The sequence below is a fragment of the Peromyscus leucopus genome, chromosome 1 (assembly GCF_004664715.2).
Source record: "Peromyscus leucopus breed LL Stock chromosome 1, UCI_PerLeu_2.1, whole genome shotgun sequence".
Lineage (NCBI taxonomy): Eukaryota > Metazoa > Chordata > Mammalia > Rodentia > Cricetidae > Peromyscus > Peromyscus leucopus.
Genome location: NC_051063.1, coordinates 17,767,925 through 17,790,535, shown reverse-complemented (window position 1 = coordinate 17,790,535; position 22,611 = coordinate 17,767,925). Strand labels below are relative to the sequence as shown.

The 22,611-nt window shown below is 45.0% G+C and overlaps 1 protein-coding gene across 1 annotated transcript in view; it reads left to right on the top strand.

The window, feature by feature from the left end:
• The window catches only part of Fam189a2 (family with sequence similarity 189 member A2), a 62,804-nt gene extending 40,653 nt beyond the window's left edge, over positions 1–22,151 (top strand). Inside the window, 10 exon segments of the mRNA XM_028894038.2 lie at positions 673–783; positions 4,746–4,874; positions 6,953–7,060; positions 7,607–7,631; positions 7,634–7,739; positions 13,361–13,490; positions 13,632–13,710; positions 15,126–15,278; positions 17,649–17,938; positions 21,305–22,151. Coding sequence (XP_028749871.1) covers positions 673–783; positions 4,746–4,874; positions 6,953–7,060; positions 7,607–7,631; positions 7,634–7,739; positions 13,361–13,490; positions 13,632–13,710; positions 15,126–15,278; positions 17,649–17,938; positions 21,305–21,511 — 1,338 coding nt within the window. The 3' untranslated portion in view covers positions 21,512–22,151.
• Positions 22,152–22,611: the final 460 nt, after the last annotated feature.

The window sequence follows — 22,611 nt, the reverse complement described above, 5'->3', positions numbered from 1 at the left end:
TATATTTGCTTTTGTGTTTGATAAGGTCTCATTTTTTTTCTAGTAATCAGTTCTCAAGTTGAAAGACACATTTAATCTCTAATTGGTACCAAGCAAATACGGACGTTTTTGGTTGACTCTGGTCAGTCCTTAATTGTTTGATACTATTTTTAACTTTGGAAAAAAGTTCATGGAAGATTTTTGCACATTCTTTAGAACCTAAACTGTTTTGGACTGAAGCAAGAGCCTCTCTGCTTACTTTAATCTGTACACTGTGATTTCTGAGTGTCAATGACTCAGCTTCTTGTTCTTCCTGTGGTCAACTTAGACCCCGGGGCTCTCTATCTGCCTCCTACAGTTACTGATCTGGCAAAACTCAGGCAAAGCCTGAATGGCCCAAGGAGGAAATAGCTGGAGCCTAGTGTAAGATACAGATAAGAGATCAAGGAGGAAGAAATATTTACAAAGAGGAAGAAAATAAGGACCTGAGATTATTGTGAAGATTGGAGAGTGCACAACACTTAAAAATATGAAGAAAATTAAAATATGTCTTCACTTTGTTTCTTAAAGTTTTGACTTTTTCCTTAAAGCTTCCGTCTGAAAGGTAATGTCTGGCATAAATGTATGTACTTAATACGTATCTGTACACAAAACCATCTGCTCTTTTTAAGCACCTCTTCTGTCTCGTTGCAGGTAAATCTTTTCGTGCTGCTCTCTGTGGTTTGCATCCTCTTAAATCTTGCAGGATTCATCCTAGGCTGTCAAGGAGCACAGTTTGTGTCTAGTGTGCCCAGATGTGACCTGGTAAGTACCCTGCAGCGTCACCACACTTGGGGCGGAGCCTGGACTGTCTGCCTCACTGGTGTACAACATGCACAGACTGGGAAAAGCAAGCTAGGAGAAGCTTGCTGTTAAGTACCTTCCTCAGTTGTCGGTCATTTGGCCAGAGTAGCAAGTGGCCAGTATAACCCTGGCAGCTGCTAGGTAGAGGATAGATGGATCAGGTCTCCACAATCGATGTGCCTGTGCATCTAAAGAGCAGAGATGGATATTACCAGAATCCAGGTCAAAGATCCTTTATCTGAAAACTCTGGAGGCCAGGCATGTATCAGGATTTTGGAGATTTTGGAAGAGAAATATGAGGCCTAGACCATCTATAATGTAGCATGTCAGTAGGGTCTGGGACAGGAGGCTGTAATCAAAACTTGTGGTTTTCAGAACTTTGTGGATCTCATCCTTGTGGACAAGAGGCTGTGAATTTACAGAATTTCTGACTTAAAACAGCTTTTATTGAGTTAGCATTGTGGCACACGCCTTCAATCCCAGCACTCAGGAGGCAGAGGTAGGCAGATCTCTGAGAGTTCCAGCATTACCCAGGGCTGTGTAGAGAGACCTTGTCTCTAACAAAAACAAACAGAGAAACAAACAAAAAACAAACAAACAAACAAACAAAAACAATCCAAATAGGTAGTTTTTATGAATTGTGGTGAAGTGCTCATGAAACAACCCATTTTAACCATTGTATATGTACAGTTCAGTAGTGTCACATACATTCACACTGCTGTGAAATAGTCTCCAGAGCTCTTCCTGGCTCTCCAGCATCCCCTCCCCAGCTGCCAATATTCCATTCTCTATTTTATCAATTCAGATACTCCAAAGAAGTTCATATAAATAGAATGACATGGTTTTTGTCTTTTTGTGGGTGATGTCCTCAAGGTATAGGCATAGTATAGTCTGTGTCAGAATCTCTTCCTCTTAAAGGTTGAATAATTCTCCATTGTCCGTACCCATGATGCACTTTGTCCGTCATCTTGGATGGATCTCTGGGTTGTTGCCGCCTTTTGTCCATTGTGTAGAAAGCTGATGTGCCCAGGAGTGCACAAATGTCTCTTCCAAGCTCTGCAGTCAGTTCCTTTGGGCATGTTACTCCAAAGTGGAATGTCTGGGTATCTAAACCTTGAAAAAAGGGGTAGAAGTAATTAATGTCTCATTTAATACAAAGCAACAGGGGTGGACTATTAAATCTTATTTACTTGGAATTTTGTCCCGTTGAAATCTACCTTACAGAAACTAAGAGGATACAAGCCAATAAGGCTGACTTATTACGAGAAAAACTGAGGCTAAGCCCTTGTAGTGAACCCCATACCCTTCCCAATCAGAAAAGCTCCCCAGGGACTCACAAAAACCTGCTGTTCTTTCTCACATTCTTCACAAATTTTAAAACAAGCATTAAAGCTTCTTGTTTAAATGATAGTGATGAGCAATGGCTGACCAGTTGTTATGAGGTGAATGTCTTCAGGTGAAATAGAAAGTCTATGTCCGATATAATAAGAGAGGCACAGGGGTGGTCGGTCAGGCATGAAGTTTATTAGCCGGAAAGGGACTGGTACTTTTTAGGGTTTCTGTTGCTGTGATAAAACACCATGACCACGAGTAATGACTTTGAGGTCAAGGGTGGAATTTAGCATTTGGAATTGGGGAAAGGTTTAAAGGTATTTTTGAGATGACTTAAAGCATTTGAAGAGAAATGGGAACAAATCTTTAGTCACACTGAGCAGAGGGGGGATTAAAAATGAAGGTGTAGATGTTCGGTTGGCAGGGGCGGGGAAGGGAACACGAAACGCACTGTGGCTGACTGTCAATTGCACAAAGCCTCAGGACTTCCTTGTGGCAAGCAGAAACAGTACTTGTCATTCATGACCATGCAATGATTAGACTTTCAGGTAGCCCTGTTTAAAGGGATTAGCTACACTCATCTGGACAATCTTGCCGTCTATTGGACTCACCCTAAAGACTGTAGACAGCAGAAGCCCCCGTGTACTTGGCTGTCTGGGGGATACTGAGCCTTGTTAAACCCCTCTCCCTGGCCTTCATCTTCCTTCACTAAATACCTTACAGAAGAAATGGGCTGGCGAGGAAGGGATCCTTTGGAAAACGACACCAGGTACTACCAGAGGGAACTCTGAAATATGGGCCTCTGGAGGCTTGCACCAAGGAGGTCTAGAAGGGGTCATACTAATCTAAAGGAGCAAAAAGAAAGAATGGTGTTTGTCCCTGGAAAGGAAGTGGGCAGATTGACGGAGAAGGGCCGTGAAGGGGTGTTCTCAATATGATGGTAACAGCTGGTGTTGGGAAAGCCTTGGGTTACGCAAGCAAGTGCTGAAACTCCTCAAATGATATACTTACTATGGGTATATATGTCATTTTTTGTTTGTTTGTTTGTTTTTTTGAGACAGGGTTTGTCTTTGTAGCCCTGGCTGTCCTAGAACTCACTCTGTAGACCAGGCTGGCCTTGAACTCAGAGATCTGCCTGCCTCTGCCTCCCAAATGCTGGGATTAAACTCATGCACCCCCCACCCCAGTGTAATTTATATGTAATATGTAATTTTTACCTCAAAAGAGAAAATAAGCTATAATATCGGATTCCCCCAAATGTTACATAATCCAATAGTGGGAATTTTTTTCCTTTAATTTCCTACTCAATTTTAATATGAAGATCCAATTTTTTTTTCTGATTTTCACAAGACTCTGAAAATTAATACTGCAACTAGAGGTTAAGAACATTTAGTAAGATAAATAGCCTCCCCCACTTTAAGAGCTGAAACTGTGAATGTGTAGTCGTTGAAGATTTCTGAAGAGTTTGTGGTTAGTGAATGGAGAGCTCCCTAATTAACAATTAGTGAATGAGCTACAACCTTCTCTTTTGGAAAAAGGAGAGCAAAGCCAACCTCACCCACTCAGACTGCAGAGCAGAAAGATGCCTCTGTCCTCCCATCTGGGATTTTATTTACCCAAACCAGGTGTTCTATATTTTCTCAGCTTGCTTAAGAAAAATTTGGACGTGGCCAAAAGTTTGCAGAGCATCTCATTAAGAATGTACAAGGTTACTCGTCAATTTTCACTTCACTCAAGAATCTATGCCTGCATTGAGAATGAGCATGGGGAGGTCTTTCTACATGGTCCAGGACTGCTGTTTACAGAATTTACCCTGTGTTTCTTACCCTCGAGGTAGACTGGGATTCTCTTGCCTTCTTGAAATCCAAGTCAATCATGTGATTCACTTTGGCCATGAAGTTATGAGTTAAAGTGACGGGCAACATTAATTTTGATTAGTAAAATTATAGGATACTCAATTGAGTTTGAATTTCAGATGAACTGCTAATGACTTTTTTTTTTTGTTACTATCTACATGCCTCCAGCAATGGTTGAGACCTTCTTTAATTTTAGACAGTTGTTTGTTTGAATTCACACTTACATTGGGTATCCTATATTTTATCTGACATTCCTGCTTTAAGTGTCATGTGCTGTGTTCTGTGTCTTAGATGTCACTCATGCCACGGCACCGAGATGGTAGATGTTTCACAACTCTGAGTTCCCAAAGGAATATGACAAACAGAGCCCCACGTTGGCCTGCTAGGGCCTTGTAGCATGTACAAGAAATGAACTCTGGGGCTGGAGAGATGAGTTCATTTCCTAGTACCCACGTTGGGTGGCTTACAACTTCCTGTAACTTAAGCTTCAAGGGATCCAATGCCCTCTTTCGGTCTTTTTTTTTTTTTTTTTGGCATTGCAAACACACACCACACACACACACACACACACACTCAACTGAAAATAAAATAAATCTTGACTGATACTGACATTGCCTGACATGGAACCATACACAACATCACATCCTGTATGATAGGTGCTGTATGGTGTAGCAAGTGTCGGGTGTTCCCCCCTCTCCGCAATAATAAAATCAGTGTTCTGCATCTTTCCTTAAGGTGGACTTAGGTGAAGGCAAGATCTGCTTCTGTTGTGAAGAATTTCAACCAGCCAAATGCACAGACAAAGAAAATGCCTTGAAACTCTTTCCAGTCCAGCCTTGCAGTGCTGTTCATCTGCTGCTTAAGGTATGATGAACAGCTCACAGGCTCCACTGAGAAATGCGTGAGGGTGGGCAAGAAGGCTCCTTGAGATAGTCCCTTTCCGTGACAGCCTTCTACGAGTCAAACTGCTAAGGGCAAGTATGAGGAGCCCCTCACTAATGACCCACAGTCAGAGGAGTGTAGAGACGGCCACCGATCGCATCTTAAGTATGGAGAGATTCCATTGCATTTGAGGATATACACTGGTAAATGAGAAGTTGGAAGGAGTCTAACTGTACATCTGTGTGTGTTTATACACACATCTGAGGTGTGGCTTTCAGGAACGCCTCAGCTGCACACTTACTATGCACTGTAGTGAGTTGCATGAACTTGTTGAATACTGCTATTCTATGACAGACAGACTAAGATCAGCCAGAAAATAAATACAGGAGGCATTTGAGTTCTTTGTATCTTGTTTAATAGGCAACAATTATAATAAGTGAAAGAAATTTAGGAAAATACTCAAAAGATTCAGGTCAAAGAGAAAATGCAAAACCAGCCTTTATGGTGGAGCCGGACAACTGCAGCCTGGCTGTGGTGGGTGGTGAAATCAGCTGGTGACCCCTTAGCTGTTGGTTAGCAAACACTGCTGACTCTCATTAGATCTTTGGTTTTGGTGAGGAGGAGGAGGAGGAGGAGGAGGAAACTCGGAGAGAGAACTCTTCCGAGCTGCCAGCTCTGTGTAGTACAGGACTTGAAAAATGACCTGCTTGCTTTGGCTTCTGCATATTTGGTAATTGAGCCATCTGGAAGCTTCTCCGCCTGACTGAGCTTGGGGAAAGCCCCTGAAGGAGCCAGGGCTGTAGCCACAGCAAGCTTCAGTGTTGCCTTTGCTGCTGGTTTGAGGAAAGAAGCCCTGTTTACTTCCTGGCTGCCCCTGGTTCCCGCTGGGTGTAGTTGGGTGCCAGGAGCATCACTACCTGTTGCTCCCGAAGTAGAAGCAGTGGCCACACCTTAAGCTGATTGCATCCTGCTGGGAAGTGCTGTGTCCCTGTAGGGGGTGAAGGGAGGGGCACCAATTACAGAAGATTCTCACTTCTCTTCTGGAAGGAACATTTCTAGATAGCATTCAGGTGCTTCTAAAAGTCCCTCTGTGTCCCTGGGAGGTGGGCTTCAGCACCCTTGAGGAGACTGAACTCTGTTGCATCCAAGCCCCTTCCACAAAGGACATAGGTTTGCACAGGAACCTCACACATTCTCCTGCATACTCGAGCCATCTTTAGAGGCAGTACCTGGTGTAAAGTATTGGGCAAACAGTTGTTATATCATTTAAGAAAAAAAAAATGACACAAAAGGGGTCTGTGTATGTTCAGCACAGCCTTGTTCTTTTTTCAGCATTTTCCATTTGGAATCCATTGAATCTAGGAAGGTGAACCCCATGAACATGGAGGTCTGACTGTCTTGTATGTAACACTAGATCTTTGTGAAACAGGGAGCTGCAGGTTTTTTTTTTTTTTTAGTTACTTATTTTTTGAATTGGAGTCTGACCTGGAACTGAGATCCTCCTGCCTCAAGCCTTCAGAGTCCTGGGATTATATAGGTGTATCTCTACCCAGTCTAGGTTGGTTTTGGTTTTGTTTATAGACAGCAGTCTTAATGTGTTGCCCAGTCTGGATTTGAACTCATGATCCTCCTGGCTTAGTCTTCAAAGTAACTGAGACTGTAAGGTTTTAAAATTAAAAATCAGCTGGGTGGTGGTGGGGCACGCCTTTAATCCCAGCACTTGGGAGGCAGAGGCAGGCAGATTTTGAGTTTGAGACCAGCCTGGTCTACAAAACAAGTTCCAGGTCAGCCAGAACTGTCACACAGAGAAACTATCTCGAAAAACCAAAAAAGTTAAAAAGAAGAAAGAAAGAAAGAAAGAAAGAGAAAGAAAGAAGGAAGGAAAGAAAGAAATCTACATTCTGGCAGAGGGTAATATTAGCCAGCATCTGTTTCAGCACTTTCAGAAGCCAGATGTTATCTAACTCCCTGCCGTCATCTACTTGCAAGCTTACCAGTTTGGGTAGCATTATTGACATGATTTTACACTACTCTCTGATCAGAGGTCTTGTTGTTTCCAGAAAGTTCTGTTTGCCCTGTGTGCCTTGAATGCCCTGACCACCACAGTGTGCTTGGTGGCTGCTGCCCTGCGCTACCTCCAGATCTTCGCCAGCAGAAGGCCTTGTATTGTAAGTGTGAGGAAACAGGGTGCAGTGTCTTGGCCCTGCTGTCCATCCCTACTGTGTGTGGAAGCACTGTGTGGTTTGCTGCTGTCCTCCTACTGTGTGTGTGTGTGTCTTGGCCTGGCTGTCTCTACTTTGTGTGCTTGTGTGTCTTGCCGGCTGTCTCCTATGTTTGGTCTCTTGGTGTCTTGGCTGGCTGTCCATCCCTACTGTGTGTTTGTGTTTTTTTTTTTTTTTTTTTTGTCTTGGCCCGGCTGTCCATCCTACTGTGTGTGGAAGTGCTCTGTGGTGTCTTGGCCCGGCTGTCTATCCCTACTGTGTGTGGAAGTGCTCTGTGGTGTCTTGGCCCGGCTGTCCATCCTACTGTGTGTGGAAGCACTGTGTGGTGTCTTGGCCCGGCTGTGCATTCCTACTGTGTGTGAAGCACTGTGTGGTGTCTTGGCCCGGCTGTCCATCCCTACTGTGTGTGGAAGCGCTGTGTGGTGGTTTGGTCTAGCTGTCCATCCCTACTGTATGATCCATTGCTTCCCCCCTGTTCTGCTGTTTAATCAGGATGAATCCCAGATGTCTGTGGAAGAAGTGAAGAGCACGGACGCATTCCAGACCCAGATGACTTCGTGCCGCCGGTGCCTCCCCCTTCCTACTTTGCCACATTTTACTCCTGCACACCACGGATGAACCGCAGGTATCATTCTGAAGCCAGGCTGGGGTCTCCGCGGTATGTTCCGAGTTCAGACTTGTATGGTCTCCAGAACGCTCAGCCTGAGCGTCCACTTTTTTCTCTAAAATCCAGATGGTTTTATTTTGTCCTGAGCAGTTGCTGTCTTCCCTGTTGTCTCCTTTCTCTCTGATAAAGCAGATGACTCCAAAGATAAGTCCAGCTTGACCTAGAGATATACTTTTTCAATTTCAGTTAGCTTCCTAGGGAAAGCTGACACCCAGGGAGATAACAACTGTAATTTGACATGATTGAGAATTTCTGTTGCCCTGGAAACACGCTCAGTTAGGCAGAATCGATGTTTCATTATACCACCATCAGCGGGTCCCAACAGTCATGAAATTCTTTGCCGCCACTAAGAAAAAAATTAATCCTTAATTGCATCTCTCTGTCTTAGAAAAAAATGGACACCATGCTTTTTTTTTTTTTACTTTTTCAAATTCCATTTTACATTTTGACTGTGTTCTTAAATCTATTTGTAGAATGAAATACACATTTGTCTGGTTGTTGGTGTCTAGAATTGAACGTTTAAAGAATAATCCCATTTATTCATTCATCAAACGCTATCAATCCTCTACTGCTTGCTTAGTACTGTGCTGGATTGCAGAAATTCAAAATGAGTTAGACCTGCTTCCTCTGCTCCAGAATAGGAGCTCAGTCTAGATCACTAACAAGAGTGATAGGATCACAGTACTCAGTGCCCAGAGGTCTCCCAAGCCCAGAATAGCCAACTGGGTTACTTAGTCAGCTCTGGCATCCCCAGAGAAATGGCTTTATGCCTAATTTAAAGGTTAAACCCCAAGGAAAAACATCTCTGGGGTCTATAGGAAAATTAACATCTTTAGCTTGATATTTCAGGACCAGGCCTATATATTTTTGTCTATCTGTAGTACATGTAGAGTCATCAGACAGATGTTGTACAGGCTGGGGGCTGTTGGAAAAGTATTTCCTGATGTTCAGGACAGCTATGCATAGGTTTGAAATAGGTTCCACCTAGGCACTGCTAACGTTCTTTGAATCTGACTTTACCCCTTCTGGAACACCTGCCCAGGCAGAGACAGAGACGGTCACAAAGCTAGGGGAAGGACTACCAGCTGGGTGGACAGATGGCCTATGCTGGGTCTGGAACAGCAGGCTTTTCTTTGTTTGGGGGGTCGCCTGCTGGCACTGCAGAGCATCAGGGGCCAGGTTGGGATGATTCTGATTATTTCAGAAAATAAGAGGAGAATTGCAGATGTTGAAGATGGATAGCAATAAAACACGTGTTCTCTGTGGTCCATCTCTAGTTTGAGAACCTCCCAAGCTGATTCTTCTCCATTGCTAGGGCTGAGTCCTAAAGGATCCCAGAGAACATAATTTTCCAGGAAATAATAGTCTTGTTTGTCTCAGCCTTAGTCAGTGTTTTATTGCTGTGAAGAGACACCATGACCACAGCAACTCTTATAAAGGAAAGCATTTAATTGGGGCTGGCTTACAGTTTCAGAGGTCTAGTCCATTGTCATCATGGTGAGAAGCATGGCAGCAGGCAGACAGACCTGGTGCTAGGGAGGTATCTGAGAGTTCTACATCTGGATCTGCAGGCAGCAGGAAGAGAGAGAGCCACTAGGTCTGGCTTGGGCCCTTGAAATCTCCAAAGTGCACCCTCAATAACACAACTTCCTTCAACAAGACTACACCTACTCCAACAAGGCCACATCCCCTAATCCCTCCCAACTAGTGCTACTCCCTGATGACAAAGCATTCGAACATTTGAGCCTATGGGGGCCATTTCTAGTCAAACCATCATGGTCCCCATGAACTCTTTTTTTCCCAAATGCTGTAAGGTAAGAAGTGGCTTACCTGGAGAGAAATTTTCCTTTGGTGCTGACTCTGAGGTGTCGTCCATCAAAATGCAGCATCAATGGTCATCATAACCACCCTAGGAATATTTCATTTTGTGATCACATTGTATAAAATGTACTCCCCAACTTTTGGGTTTCCTTCTGGAAGAGATTCTGTGATAGTTTAGCATCTGAAATGAAAGCCTGCTCACCTGACCTCTTGGTCCTTGGAAATCTCTTGCCTTACCTCTGTAGATGCAATGGTCATCAATGGGTTGGGAATGTCTTTACCTCTATGGATACAATGGTTGTCAATGGGTTGGGAATGTCTTTACCTCTATGGATACAATGGTTGTCAATGGGTTGGGAATGTCTTTACCTCTATGGATATAATGTTTGTCAATGGGTTGGGAATGTCTTTACCTCTATGGATACAATGGTTGTCAATGGGTTGAGAATGCCAAAGACTATCATAATAGACAGACAAGCAGTGCTGGGGGTGGTAATGCCCTAGGCAAGGGATGCAGCCATCTTCTGCCTTTGCTGAGGGGCAAAGACAGGGGTTTATAAGTGCTAGAGTGATGATACATAGGGTTGTGCTGTTTAAAGACTGAAGACTGGCCCTCTAAGGAGAAAGTAGGCCTCCCTGATTCAAACAGCTATGCTGTTCATTGGTCAGGATCCCTCCACTAAATCTAGGAAGGGTCTAGTTTCTTGGAGTCACTCAGCAGTTGGGGTCTTAAACAGTGTGAGCTTGGTAGGAGAGTTGTGATGAAGTACATGCCCGAGTCCTTATGTAAGGAGGATGCCCACTCAGGAGAGCTTTGTTAGACATTCTCCAGCCAGCCCAGGAAGTCTTTCATGGTATTCCTTTGTGAACTTGATGCTTGGCACTTTATATACCCATGCTGGAAACACCTTGAGTCAGGTACTGATAGAAAACCTCGACCTTTCACTTCCAGGAATGGGCACAAGGAATAGAATGAATTTTAAGTCCAGAAACTGCCTCTCCCCCTCAAAATCAGTCTCTCAAATGCATCTGACCTTAAATCTTTCATTTCACCAATTTTATATAGGTTCCCTCCTTTCTTTTTTTTCATATTCCAAGAACAGACACTATTATGGGTGGATTGTTTATTTCTGTTCTCTGGTACAGCCAGAGTACAGGGTTCTCGGTTTTGTTTTTACTTTTTTTTTTTTTTTGCCTTTTTATACTTTTTAATTACTTTAAAATTTCAGTTCCCTGTTTTCTATTGTTGTCTTTTCTTCTTTTGATTATTTGCTGTAAATATTGGCAGGGAATCTTGTGAGTTTTGGTTTTGCTTTTTTATTTTGTTGTCAAGGGTCCCTTGACCACAGGAAACACAACAGTATGTGTGTGTGTGTGTGTGTGTGTGTGTGTGTGTGTGTGTGTGTGTGTGTGTGTGAAAACACTGTGGCAAGCAGAGTGTTGATCCACAGGGGGCAAGAAGGAAGTCTGTTTCAATAGCCAGTGTTGGCTCAAATTTCTAGAATCTGACACCAAACATATTTAAGTACAGTACAATTTGGAAAAAAGTTTCCTGGTGTGCACAATAAAGTTTAAGATATAATTACATTGAAACTCTTTTCAAAGTACATGTCACTTCTTCTATAAATGAGTTTTAAGATTTTAGGTTTTAAGTTTTTAAGATTTATTTATGCATTTTATGTATGTAAGTGCTCTGTCTGTGTGTACACCTGCAGGCTAGAAGAGGGCATTGGATCTCATTATAGATGGTTGTGAGACACCATATGATTGCTGAGAATTGAACTCAGGACCTCTGGGAGAGCACTCAGTGTTCCTTGCCACTGAGGCATCTATTCAGCCCCTAAAGATGGGTTCTATAGATAGACCAGATGATCTGGTGTGGTCTCTGTCATACAGATAGTGTGGAGGTCACCTAGGCTATGGTGGTGGTTTGAATAGGAATGGCCACCATAGACTCATGTATCTGAGTGCTTGGCCCATAAGGAGTGGCACTATTAGGAGGTGTGGCCTTGCTGGAGGAAGTGTGTCACTGTGAGGTGGGCTTTGAGGTCTCAGATGCTTAGGCTTCTCCCAGCACACAGTTTCCTTCTGCTGCCTGTGGCAAGATGTAGAACTCTCAGCTCCTTCCCCAGCACCATGTTTGCCTGGATGCCACCATGCTTCCTGCCATGATGATAATGGACTGAACCTCTGAAACTGTAAGCCAGCCCCAATTAAATGTTTCCCTTTATAAGAGTTGCCATGGTCATGGTGTCTCTGCACAGCAACAAAAGACGGCTATTAACCATCTCTAGTCTTGTTTGTAAGAGTCTAGGGGAGCCAGATGTGGCCTTGGTCATACAAACAGCACAGAGGTCACCAAGGCTTTTAACCACTTCCATTCTCAGCCTTCAGGGCAGAAAACAGGTCACACATCTATTCCTTTGAAGAGACAAGCCTGAATGTTTAACATTTCTGGGTTTCCTAGTGCTTATCTGTGAGCATAGGGACCTTGTGCCCTCTACAAACAACAAAAAACTATTCCTTAAGACATACTTAAAAAGGGGAAAGCACCTAACTTTGGGAGGAAGGCAGTTGGAAAAGGAGAGCTATGGTTGAGTGATTCATAGTAATTCTGTGCTAATGCGATGGCATCGTGCATTTGCATTGCTAAGTGTAGCGGATAGTACCTTCTAAGGAACCCCACTTATCCCGACTTAAAGAATGGAAGTATTCGAGCAAGAGAAGGGTGATGAAGAACAGAATGGAAATAGTCGAAGCCAGCAGGGTTGGTTGTGGGAGGAAGCAGAGCTCCAGGAGACATTAGCTTTGACCTGGAAAACAGCAGCTGGCCTTTCAACCATTTTGGCATCACATGGAGTAACTTTGTCTCCAGTCAGCCTCTCTGTGTCTTGGTAATTGTGAGACTTCAAAAATTTCTCTGCTGAAATTGCCAGTGAGCTCTGGCTTTGTTGTCAGGAGTGGGGTGTCTGTATTCCAAATGAACGCCGATCTTTTTGTCAGCTCAGCTGGGTTTGCTACATCAAGTTCAGAGAAAAAGAGAATGCCAACCTTAATCCACCTCTTTCACTGTCCTTAATATGACGCTGTTTTTAAATTTTATCTAATCCCACACACCAGGCACATCATTCGTCGGGGAGTGTCGAATGCCTACCTGAGGAAGATATGGGAGTCACTCTGGGATCCTTCCTGCCGGCTCCTGTTTTGTCCTCAAGCTGTGGCATTGCTCACCTTTTGTTTCAAATTAATTCCTTTTAAATAATTATCAGTGAATTTCTCTCATGAGTCAGACATTAAGGAAACCAAGGCAAGAAACTGCTGCATACTAATACAGGAGAGAGCTGAGATTTCTCTTGTCCTTAGTTGATTTGACTGTTAACTGTTTGATTCAGTGGCATTTGGCATATTCACCACATTGTGCAACCACCACCTCTATCTCATTTGAAGTCCGTAACGCATAAACAGTCCTCAGTCCCCTTCCCCCAGAGCCTGGCAATCACCCATGCTTTGTCTCTATGGACTGTTGTTTGTGTTTTCACTGGTGTACTTAGAAGGAAAAAAGGCATCACATTTTATACACTGCCATGTGCCTAAGGGGCTCCTGGGCATTTTCCTAGACAGCGTGGGTGATTATCCCTCTTCTGGACTGAGCCACTGTGAGTGGATTTTCCCAGCCTAGGGGCAAGGGCAGAGGGCCCAGTTAGTTGCAGGGGCCAGCGTGCAGAGCATGCCTCCTGATGCCCAGGTGCTTTTTCTAGGATGGTTGGTCCTGATGTCATCCCTCTGCCACATATCTATGGAGCACGAATCAAGGATGTGGAAGTGTTCTGTCCTCTGGAACCCCCGCCTCCGTATGAAGCTGTGGTGAGCCAGATCGACCAGGAGCAGGTATGTCCAGAGGAAATGGGTGGTACACCTCACACAGATTATGCACTCACATCATCTGAAGGAGTTTGCAGGGGTCCTCTGAGCAGTGATTTGAACATCATAAAGAGCCAAATCCTCTGTCTCCCTTCTTTTGTGATGCAGGAGTCTTCATTCCAAACGCCAGGAGGACCAGAAGCTGGTGCGTGCCCACTGGAGCCAGTTTGCACACAAGTAACTCCAGGTAACACACACCTTCACTTCCCCAAGCCGTAATTCAGTAGCTTAGAACCTCTATTGAGTGTTCGGACCAGCTGGAGGTAAAGTATTCTTGGAGCAAATGGTTCAGCCCACATTCTCTTGTCAGGGCCAAAATACTGTCAGCTCTCAGGGCTTAGAAGTAAGATCTAAAATGTGAACAGGAAGAAGAAAATATATACTGAAATAAAGATTAGTGCTTATAATCTTTTTATGAATGATCAGACTATCCTCAGGAACCCATGGAATAGAGTGGAGGTGAATTTGTGATTCCTGTGTTTCCTAATCTACTTTTTTGTTCTGTTAAAATGAGCTGGGCTCCTTTAAAAGAACATGAGTTTCATGTATTGCAGTGTGTATTCACCCTGTCATTTACAACCAAGGGTTTTAATGTGTAGAGAATTAAGATTTTTCAGTCCTGTGGCATATGCTAGAGTCAATTTACATTTATCCTTGTAATTTAAAGACACCGTTGTCCCAGCTTTCTGTCTTTGGGGAGGTTTTAAATGGCCTAGAGAATTGTCCACTGGTACAAAATTGCAGATGGCAATGAATAATGGATTGGCTTGGGCCATTTCCGATGGAGGTAGCTTTTCAGTAGTGCTGTTTGGAACCTTTTTCTATCCACCCTACCTCTGGGACAGGGCAGACTGTGCCCCTGCCCCTGAGCTACGACCTACCTTAAGAAGAATCTTTAAACAGTATCCTCTCCCCTTATCAAGCATGTTTGCAGCTTTTATTTATTTATTTATTTATTTATTTATTTATTCATTTATTCATTCATTCATTTATTTTTAAACAAGGAATAATAAACAAGGAATTTTCAGATCGGAAACTGAGCTTTCCAGTTGATGCAGCTGCATTTCCTGAGCAGGAACCATCCAATTCCAGTGTGATTTACTGATGCATTTTTTGCAGCCACTGGCTCCCTTGCTGGGCTGTTGAGAGTGTCCCAAGCTGGGTATGCTCTGGGCTAGGCAGATGTGCATCTCCTAGTCTTGGGTAACACCCTCACTGGTGTGGGTGGCACCTCCCCAAAGAGCGAGATGCTGTGAAAAGCTCAGGTGCCCCTGGAGGCCGCAGCAGGATGGCCTGGCGAGAAAGCTCCTGACCACCCCTAGGAAACAGATCAAACTGACATGCTTGCCCGGCCTCTTAATTCTGACCCTTGGCCTTAATCATTGTCTTGTTTGCTTGTTTTAAGTGTGCAGGGTGATTTGGCAATGAAGGCTTTGCCATGGTGCTGGGAAGGAAGAACTGCCTGGGCTACCAGCCTAAGTAAATGTTATTAATTATATCACTCTTGCCTTGGCACGTTTGGGCCCACAGGTGTTTCCTGACCAACATTTTGAGGGCTGCAGCTGTTGAAGTAATGTGTTTCTTTTCTTTTTTAAAAATCAGGTGGGGTTCTTCCTAACACAACTGGTGAAGAAAACACGTCTGCATCAGCTCCTGTTTCCAACCTGGTGCCACCTCCCAGAAGCCGGAGGGCCTTCCCACCTCTGAGGACAAGGTCAAGGAGCGACCCTCTGCTTCACCACTCAGAGGAGAGAGGTGATGCCATTCCCCAGGCCCGTGGTAGAGCACTGTGTTTCTCTGACTGGTGCTAAGTATTGGCTGAAGAGACCAGGTACAATCAGGTGGCTCTTGCTTGCTGAGGGCCCTTGTAAGTTTTAAGCAGTATCTTGAGGGAGGTTAAGAGGACATGGGAAAATAAGATACTCTACATTCACATTTGGAAAATACATGTGTTATGTCTTTAAAAAAATCATTTATTTGTGTGTTTCGGGGGAGGGTAGGTGCACTGTGGTGTATTGATGGAGGTTGGAGGACAACCTGTATGGGTCAGTTCTCTTCACCATGTGGGTCCTGGGGATGCTGCTCAGGTGGCCATGCTGGAGGCAAGTGTCTTTAGCTGATGAGCCATCTTACTGGCCCTGGCACTTCATTTTAGGCTAGTAGAATTTGTTCCTGAAGTCATTGGATATTTTGGTTGCCCATGATGCTGTGCTGGGCACAACTACAGAATTTTTATGTAAACCATATCCTGATTCCTGGTTGCTGGCAGGCATATGAGAACCAGTCAAGGTGCATATGTTTTCACCCTTTGGCTCCATGATCTTGTATTTGTTATCTTTTTTACTGTGTTTGAGTAGTCTTAATTATTAAAATCTGATCATGTTTTAAAAACTTCAGATATAGTGAGACATGTTCACCTGCTTCATCTCCCCCCTTTTTTGTTTTGGGTTTTGCTTGAGTACAGATGTTGAATAATTGAAAAATTTCAAAATAATAACACTGAGCCTTTTTGGAATTTATGAATACCTTAATATCTACAAACATCTCTCGTTATAGAAAAATATATAAAAATAAAGGAAGCAAAGGAATAAAGTGAACAGCTTTTGTAATTCAGCCAGCAGAGGCCTCTTTTGGGGAATTAGTCTAGTAGTTGTACTCTGCTCTTCGGAAACTGTGTGCGGATTAATTGGACATTCTCTAACCTTGCTTTCTTGGGTCCTGCTCGGCTCTTGTGGTCTCTGTTCTGTCCCTCTGACACTGAGTGTCATTTGTCACAGTTCTGGACTGACCATATGGAAGCCATAGAGGACACTTCCTTTGTTTCTGCAGCAGCTTCCAGGTGGGAAGGAAGTCCCGCCTCCTGAGACTAGCTGTGTGCCTCTTCAAACCAGTAGGCCTGGCAGCCTGTCCTCTAGTTACAAACCCCACCTTCATTGTGGATCTCCTGTATCCTACCTGGCAAGTTGAGTCTTCGAGCAGGCTGTGTGCCAGCGTCCAGGAGCACTTAGCTGTTCGCACAGCAAATGGAGACCTTCCTCGACTCCCTTTGCATTCTGCAGTCCTGTGGAGGAAAGGACATTTACCCTTTGGCTTATTTTGCTGGGGCAGCACCACATTGCCTTCAGTGAGTGAGTGTAAACCCCACTCGGTCCCCACATGGCTTTAGCCTGTGTTTCTGGGTGTTTAGAAGACTCGTTGTCTATAACATGCACACGGCAAGCTGGAAGGACAGTTTCTATCCATGGTTCAGAACTCTTGTCTACCTTTCTCCAAAGGAAAAGGAAACATTCCCTTCCTCCACCTGCCCGTCCACCCTCTGCTTCCTGCTTCCATCAACATCTAAATCCCCACCTATGAGGTCTTTACAGATTCAAGTTGTGCGCACTGAAGGCTGATGGTGGCTTATGGACACATGGGGATCAGACCCGAGTATTCATTTCTTCACCCGGTTCATGGTGAAATAGCTCCTTGCCAGTCTTTATACCTTTACTGATGGAGGCAGCTGTGGAAATTAGAGCCTGTGGCGGATTTCAAGGCCCTCTTTTGACTTCTGGAATGATGTAACTTTCTGCACCTAAGTTTTATGCAATAGCCATAGATCTGCCTCATAGCCATGGTGTGAGCCTTGGTAATAGAAGTCAGTACAGTGCCCTTGAGGATGTTTAGGATAAAGGTACTGTGACGGTAAACTTTGTGACCATCCTACAAGTCTCTCATCAGCCCCTCCTCTCTTTCACTCTTCCATACCTTCCATACCACCACCATTTCACTGGTCCGCTATGTTTTTTTCTGCTTGGTCATCCACTCCGCTCTACCCGCTGTACTCCATGAAACACACTACGCTGTGGTTTGCCCTGTGAATTCTGTGCCGTGTCATCCGTCTTTGCCTTGGGAACTGTTCATGTGCATGGTTCAGTGTCTCAGGACATAGCCTATTGCAAGTACACGTCACACAATGGCTTGTGTAGGTATCATCTGCCATCATTCCTTTCCTTCTTTAAGATGAAAGTGAGATATACATGCATGGCCTCAGGCATCTGCTGGGTGTTGTCTACACTGAGATTCACGGCCCGTGTCCAGAGGGGGCTTGGCCAATATTGACATGTTACTTCCTTCTGTTCACAGCCACCCCAGTGCTCAGCTGCGAAGCTGCGACTCAGACAGACAGGAGGCTAGATCTGGCGGCGGTGACTCTGAGAGGTGTGAGACCAAGGGCATCGCGATGCAGACCCCGCTCTTTGGTAGATTACAGGTCTTACATAGACACCAAGCTGCTGGTGGCCAGGTTCCTGGAGCAAACCTCCTGCAGCATGACTCCGGACATCCATGAACTTGTAGAAAACATAAAGTCTGTGCTGAAGTCTGACGAGGAGCACATGGAGGAAGCCATCACAAGTGCCAGTTTCCTAGAACAGGTACTGTTATTATGATCAATAGTAGGCGCTCAGCAGTATCTGGTGTCTACCGTGGCTGAAGTACATCCACGGTTATAGGCTCCAGGGGCCTGGGGGTGGGGTTCATGTCATTAGAGAGGAAACCACAGAGCTTTCCTTCTGGGCTTCATGCCTTTTCTACAGTGCTCTTGGCCCAAGGGAAGAGAACCCCATTTTCTGAAAGGTAGAAGCATGCCTAGTAAAAAGCAAAGGATCTGAACCCTATAGAGTTCACCCCGCTTATGGTTTCCTCCGTGGGGGGCTGCCCAGGATGTGGGGTTGTCTCAGCCCTTAAAAACGACGACGACGGAATCTCAAGATTGGCAGGGGACTAGGAGCTGTTCACATGCCCACGAGTTACTGGGCCAGGCAAGTTAGCTGATAGGACTTAGAGGAACAAATACCTTTCTTTCCATAGATTAAAATGTAAAAGGCTCCCTAACCTGAAGCCACCCTGGGAAAAGACAAAACTAGGCATGCATGGAATCCATTGGGCCTCGGGTTTCTCATCTTTAAAGGGAAGGGTTGGGCGAGGTAATCTCCAGCCCTGTGTCTCCAGGGAAGTGGAATTTCCTCCCAGAAAGAACCTTCTCTTTACCCTTTGGGGAGCTGCTGTTACCGGTTGGCTGTTTGCTCGTTCTTCTGGGTCAGTGGGGCGATGCTGTGGACATAGTACACTGTGATGCTCAGTGTTACTGCTCTGTGTCTTTGTAGGTGGAGTGCCCAACCGGGGTGTCTTACGCTGAGTTGGGCTGGATCTCAGTATAATCACTACTTCATCATTCCAGGGAGATTTGAACAATCCACCTCACTTTCCTTTCTGTTCCTCCTTTCCACTCACTGACCTCTATCTGTCTGTCTGTCTATCTATCTATCTATCTATCTATCTATCTTTTACCCAAATTCAAAGTCGGATTCTCTCCTGCTCCCCCAGAGGCCGTGGGAAAAGACTGTTCTGAGGAGTTAGAGGGGGTGCGTGTCTTCCATACCCTCCTGTGGCTTGCTCTTCAGGATTGGTCAGTCAGTGGCTCCAGGTCAGGCTGCAGGCAGGAGCGTGCGTAGGCATCCATTTTTCTCCTGACATCTCTGAGGTGCTCTGGCAGTCATTCCTGCCTCTTCAGTCTGTCTGGCCCCAGTGGCCCATAAACAGGAGCAAGCATTTGGAGTTGCTTCTCGAAGGCGGAAGGTGTGGGGAAGACAGCGCCAGTGCACCCACCGGCGCTCGATCTGCACTTTTCCAGTCCTGATCCCTGGCAGTTAGCTCCGGGGTAAAGGAAAAGCGGGCTCTAGAAAGCACCTGTTTCTAGAATCTTTTGCCCCAGACCAGATGAAAGTTCAAGCATGGAGGTTATTGTTCCGGACTCTGGGTCATCATCAGCTGAGGCCTTCTGCTTCTGAACCCCACTTGGGGGTATCAGTGCCACACCCCTCCCCAGACAAAAGGAAGAAGGACAATACAAGAGTACATTTTATTTCCAGCTCTCCTCAGCTTTCCACACTTCCTTTAGATCCACTTTACTCATTCCCAGTAAAATAAATAAATAAATAAAATAAATAAATAAACATTTGTCTTATAATAGTCCAATTTGATAAATAGTACAATTGTCTTCTTAATTAGGAGACAGGAACAGGCCTTATAGATGAATATAATTAACAGTGTTAGCAAAAATTTAATATCACAGCTTTTGTGGGTATTAAATGTGTAATGGCCTCGAAAAATCAGACTGAAACAGAGTGGCTTTGACCTGTGAGGGTCCCTGGCAGTAAGACTCCTGATTCTTTCAAGGCACTAACAGTGTCACACACCACAGTGACAAGACAGTTCAGCTTTGCACAGATCTGCCAGCCGGCCGGTCCTCCCTCATCAGTCCTAGCTGGATGGGAAACAGTCTATATTTTTGCGTTTTTGAGAAGTAAGTCCTATGCTATGTGTTTAAAGTTCTACGACACATTAAAGACAGCCCTTCTCTGGCTCTCGCAGATAGTGTCCTGCTTTTTAGGCTGTTTCCCCAAGGGTTATCAATCCACCTGAAGCACCACTGATCTTAATTGGCATTTGATAAACTTGTTACCTGATCCAGACCAGTGTTTCTGTGTTAGTACCGCCTGTTTCTTGTTAAAAATCCCAGGCTCGGAGCTGGGGAGATGGCTCACTGGATAGAATGTTTGCTGCGTCAGCATGAGGACAAGTGTTGGATCCTCAGTATCTATGTAAAAACAAGGCATGGCGGCACTGGCCTCCAGCTCGGGCAGCTCCTGGGGGCTTGTTGGGCCACTCAGTCTAACCCAAATGGCCAGCATCAGGTGCAGGGTGAGACTCTCTCCAAAAAATGAGGTGGAGAATGATAGGGGAAGATAGCACATGCACGCACACACACACACACACCAGACAAACAAACAAAAAAAAAACAAAAATAAAACCAAGCATCCATGTAGAATGTCAGAATAGGTAGTAGGTGAGACTTGATGTTCCTAACAAGCTATACTACCCACATCCCTCTTCATTACTCGGAGTCACTGACTAGGAACACAGGGATATTGGAGAAATATGAAGAGAACAGTGTTAATAATTAATAAAACAACAAAATACAATTGAGTCATTTTATATGGCTTATCTACTGCTGAAACAATGGAAAATTAGGAGAATTTCTTCAAAACTTTACAAAAGAGGCAAGTTTAAAATTCTTTGTGTAGCTGGAGTTTTTTCCAGTCCTGCCTTGCCCACAGTCAGGACAAATCTCTCTCACCCGCCAGTCCTGCAGCTGCTCAGACCCAACTGAGTAAACACACAGAGACTTACATTGTTTACAAACTGTATGGCCGTGGCAGGCTTCTTGTTATCTAGTTCTTCTATCTTAACCCATTTTTATTTATCCATACTTTGCCACGTGGCTCGTGGTTCGTGGCTCGTGGCTCACTGGTACTTTACATCCTGTTCCTCATTGTGGCGGCTGGCAGCATCTCTCTGCCTCAGCCTTCCTGTTCCCAGAATTCTCTTTTCTCCATGTCCCGCCTATACTTCCTGCCTGGCTACTGGCCAATCAGTGTTTTATTCATTAACCAATCAGAGCAACACATTTAACATACAGAACATCTCACAGCACTTTGGGGGAAACACCAGCCTGGCTAGCTCAGTCCGTAGAGTATGCGACTCTTAATCCTAGGGTTGTGGGTTCAAGCCCCACGTTGGGCGCCATATTTGGAATTCTAAATAAATTCTACTTTGAAAAATACCCCTTTCTATTCTGAAGCAACTAAACATTAACATTCACAGACAGACACAAGGGGGTGGGTCGAAAGGCCAGCCCTGGTAAAGCTAACCTCTTCCCTTTTCCTTTTTTCCCAAAGATAATGGCCCCATCACAGCCCAGCACTTCCCAGGCCCATGTGCTGACCTCGAGGAGACAGCCAGGCATGCTGCACCTTCGCAGCTGTGGAGACCTGAGCACCTTCTCCCTGGCAGGAAGGCCTAGAGCCGAGAGGAGACCCCAGCAGCGAGCTGAGGCTGAGCGGCCACACAGCCTCATCGGTGTCATTCGAGAGACTGTCCTGTGAACTGAGGGACATGGAAGGCCAGTCCAAAGGATGGATGTCCTTCCTCAGTGCTGTTTACTTTCTGGGAGTTGGGGGTCCCCCCTGGGAACCTCTCAACAGGGGTCCTTGGGAGAACATTTATTCCTGCTCTTTGGCTCCTTTTTGTGCTGATGAGGGCACTAAGGTGAACTGGGGTGAAGTAGGTCCCTTCCGGTAGGTGTGCTCCCAGGTGGAAGTGAAAGCGTGGAGCTCTCCATTTTCTGCTGCATCTTGCGGCATCCCCGGGGCACGCACTGGGTGAGCAGAAAACAGGCTCAAGAGTCTCTGCCTGCCTCACCCCTTACGGCTCTTGTTGTTGCCAAGTCCATTCCCTTGCTGTAAGGGGAGAGCTGCTGGGCTATTTATAGCTGCCTGCGGCCTTTGGATGCTCAGTGAGAGGAATTGGCAGGAGACATGAGGATTAACCCCATGTGACTGTGGTCCTCCAGCCTCCTTTGGGTTACCCCCCAATCCCACCCTCTTGAGGAAAAACCGGAGACCTGCTAAGTGGTGATTTTTTTAATGAAGGGCATTAAGGGAGAGGACTGTGGTTGATCCCATTTATTCATGCTTGCAAACTAGACCACCTAAGAAAGAACAGAATAAAGTGTTGACTTTGGAACTCTGGGCTCTGTGTATAGTACTTGCGTGCACTCAGTTAACCAGGCCTTAACTCATAAAGCAGTGCGTCTCAACCTTCCTAATGTTGCAACCCTTAATACCACTTCCTCATGTTGTGGTGACCCCCTCAGCCATAAAATTATTTCTGTTGCTACTTCAGAACTGTAATTGTGCTACTGTTATGAATCATAATGTAAAAAAAAATTTTTTTTGGAGCTAGAGGTTTGCCAAAGGGGTCACGACCCACAGGTTGAGAACCACTGTCATAGAGGTTTGGAGCTTGGGGATGTGGTATTCAGAGTGCCCTATTGGCCACCAAGCTAGTTTAATTTCCACAGTTCCTGAACCCCACACATAACAATGCATTAGGCAAGCCCTGGACTGAATTTTATAATGCTAGGCTGAAAGGCGCCATGGACCTGTATTCTCTTGGGGCTAGAAACAGGAAATCAATAAAGCAG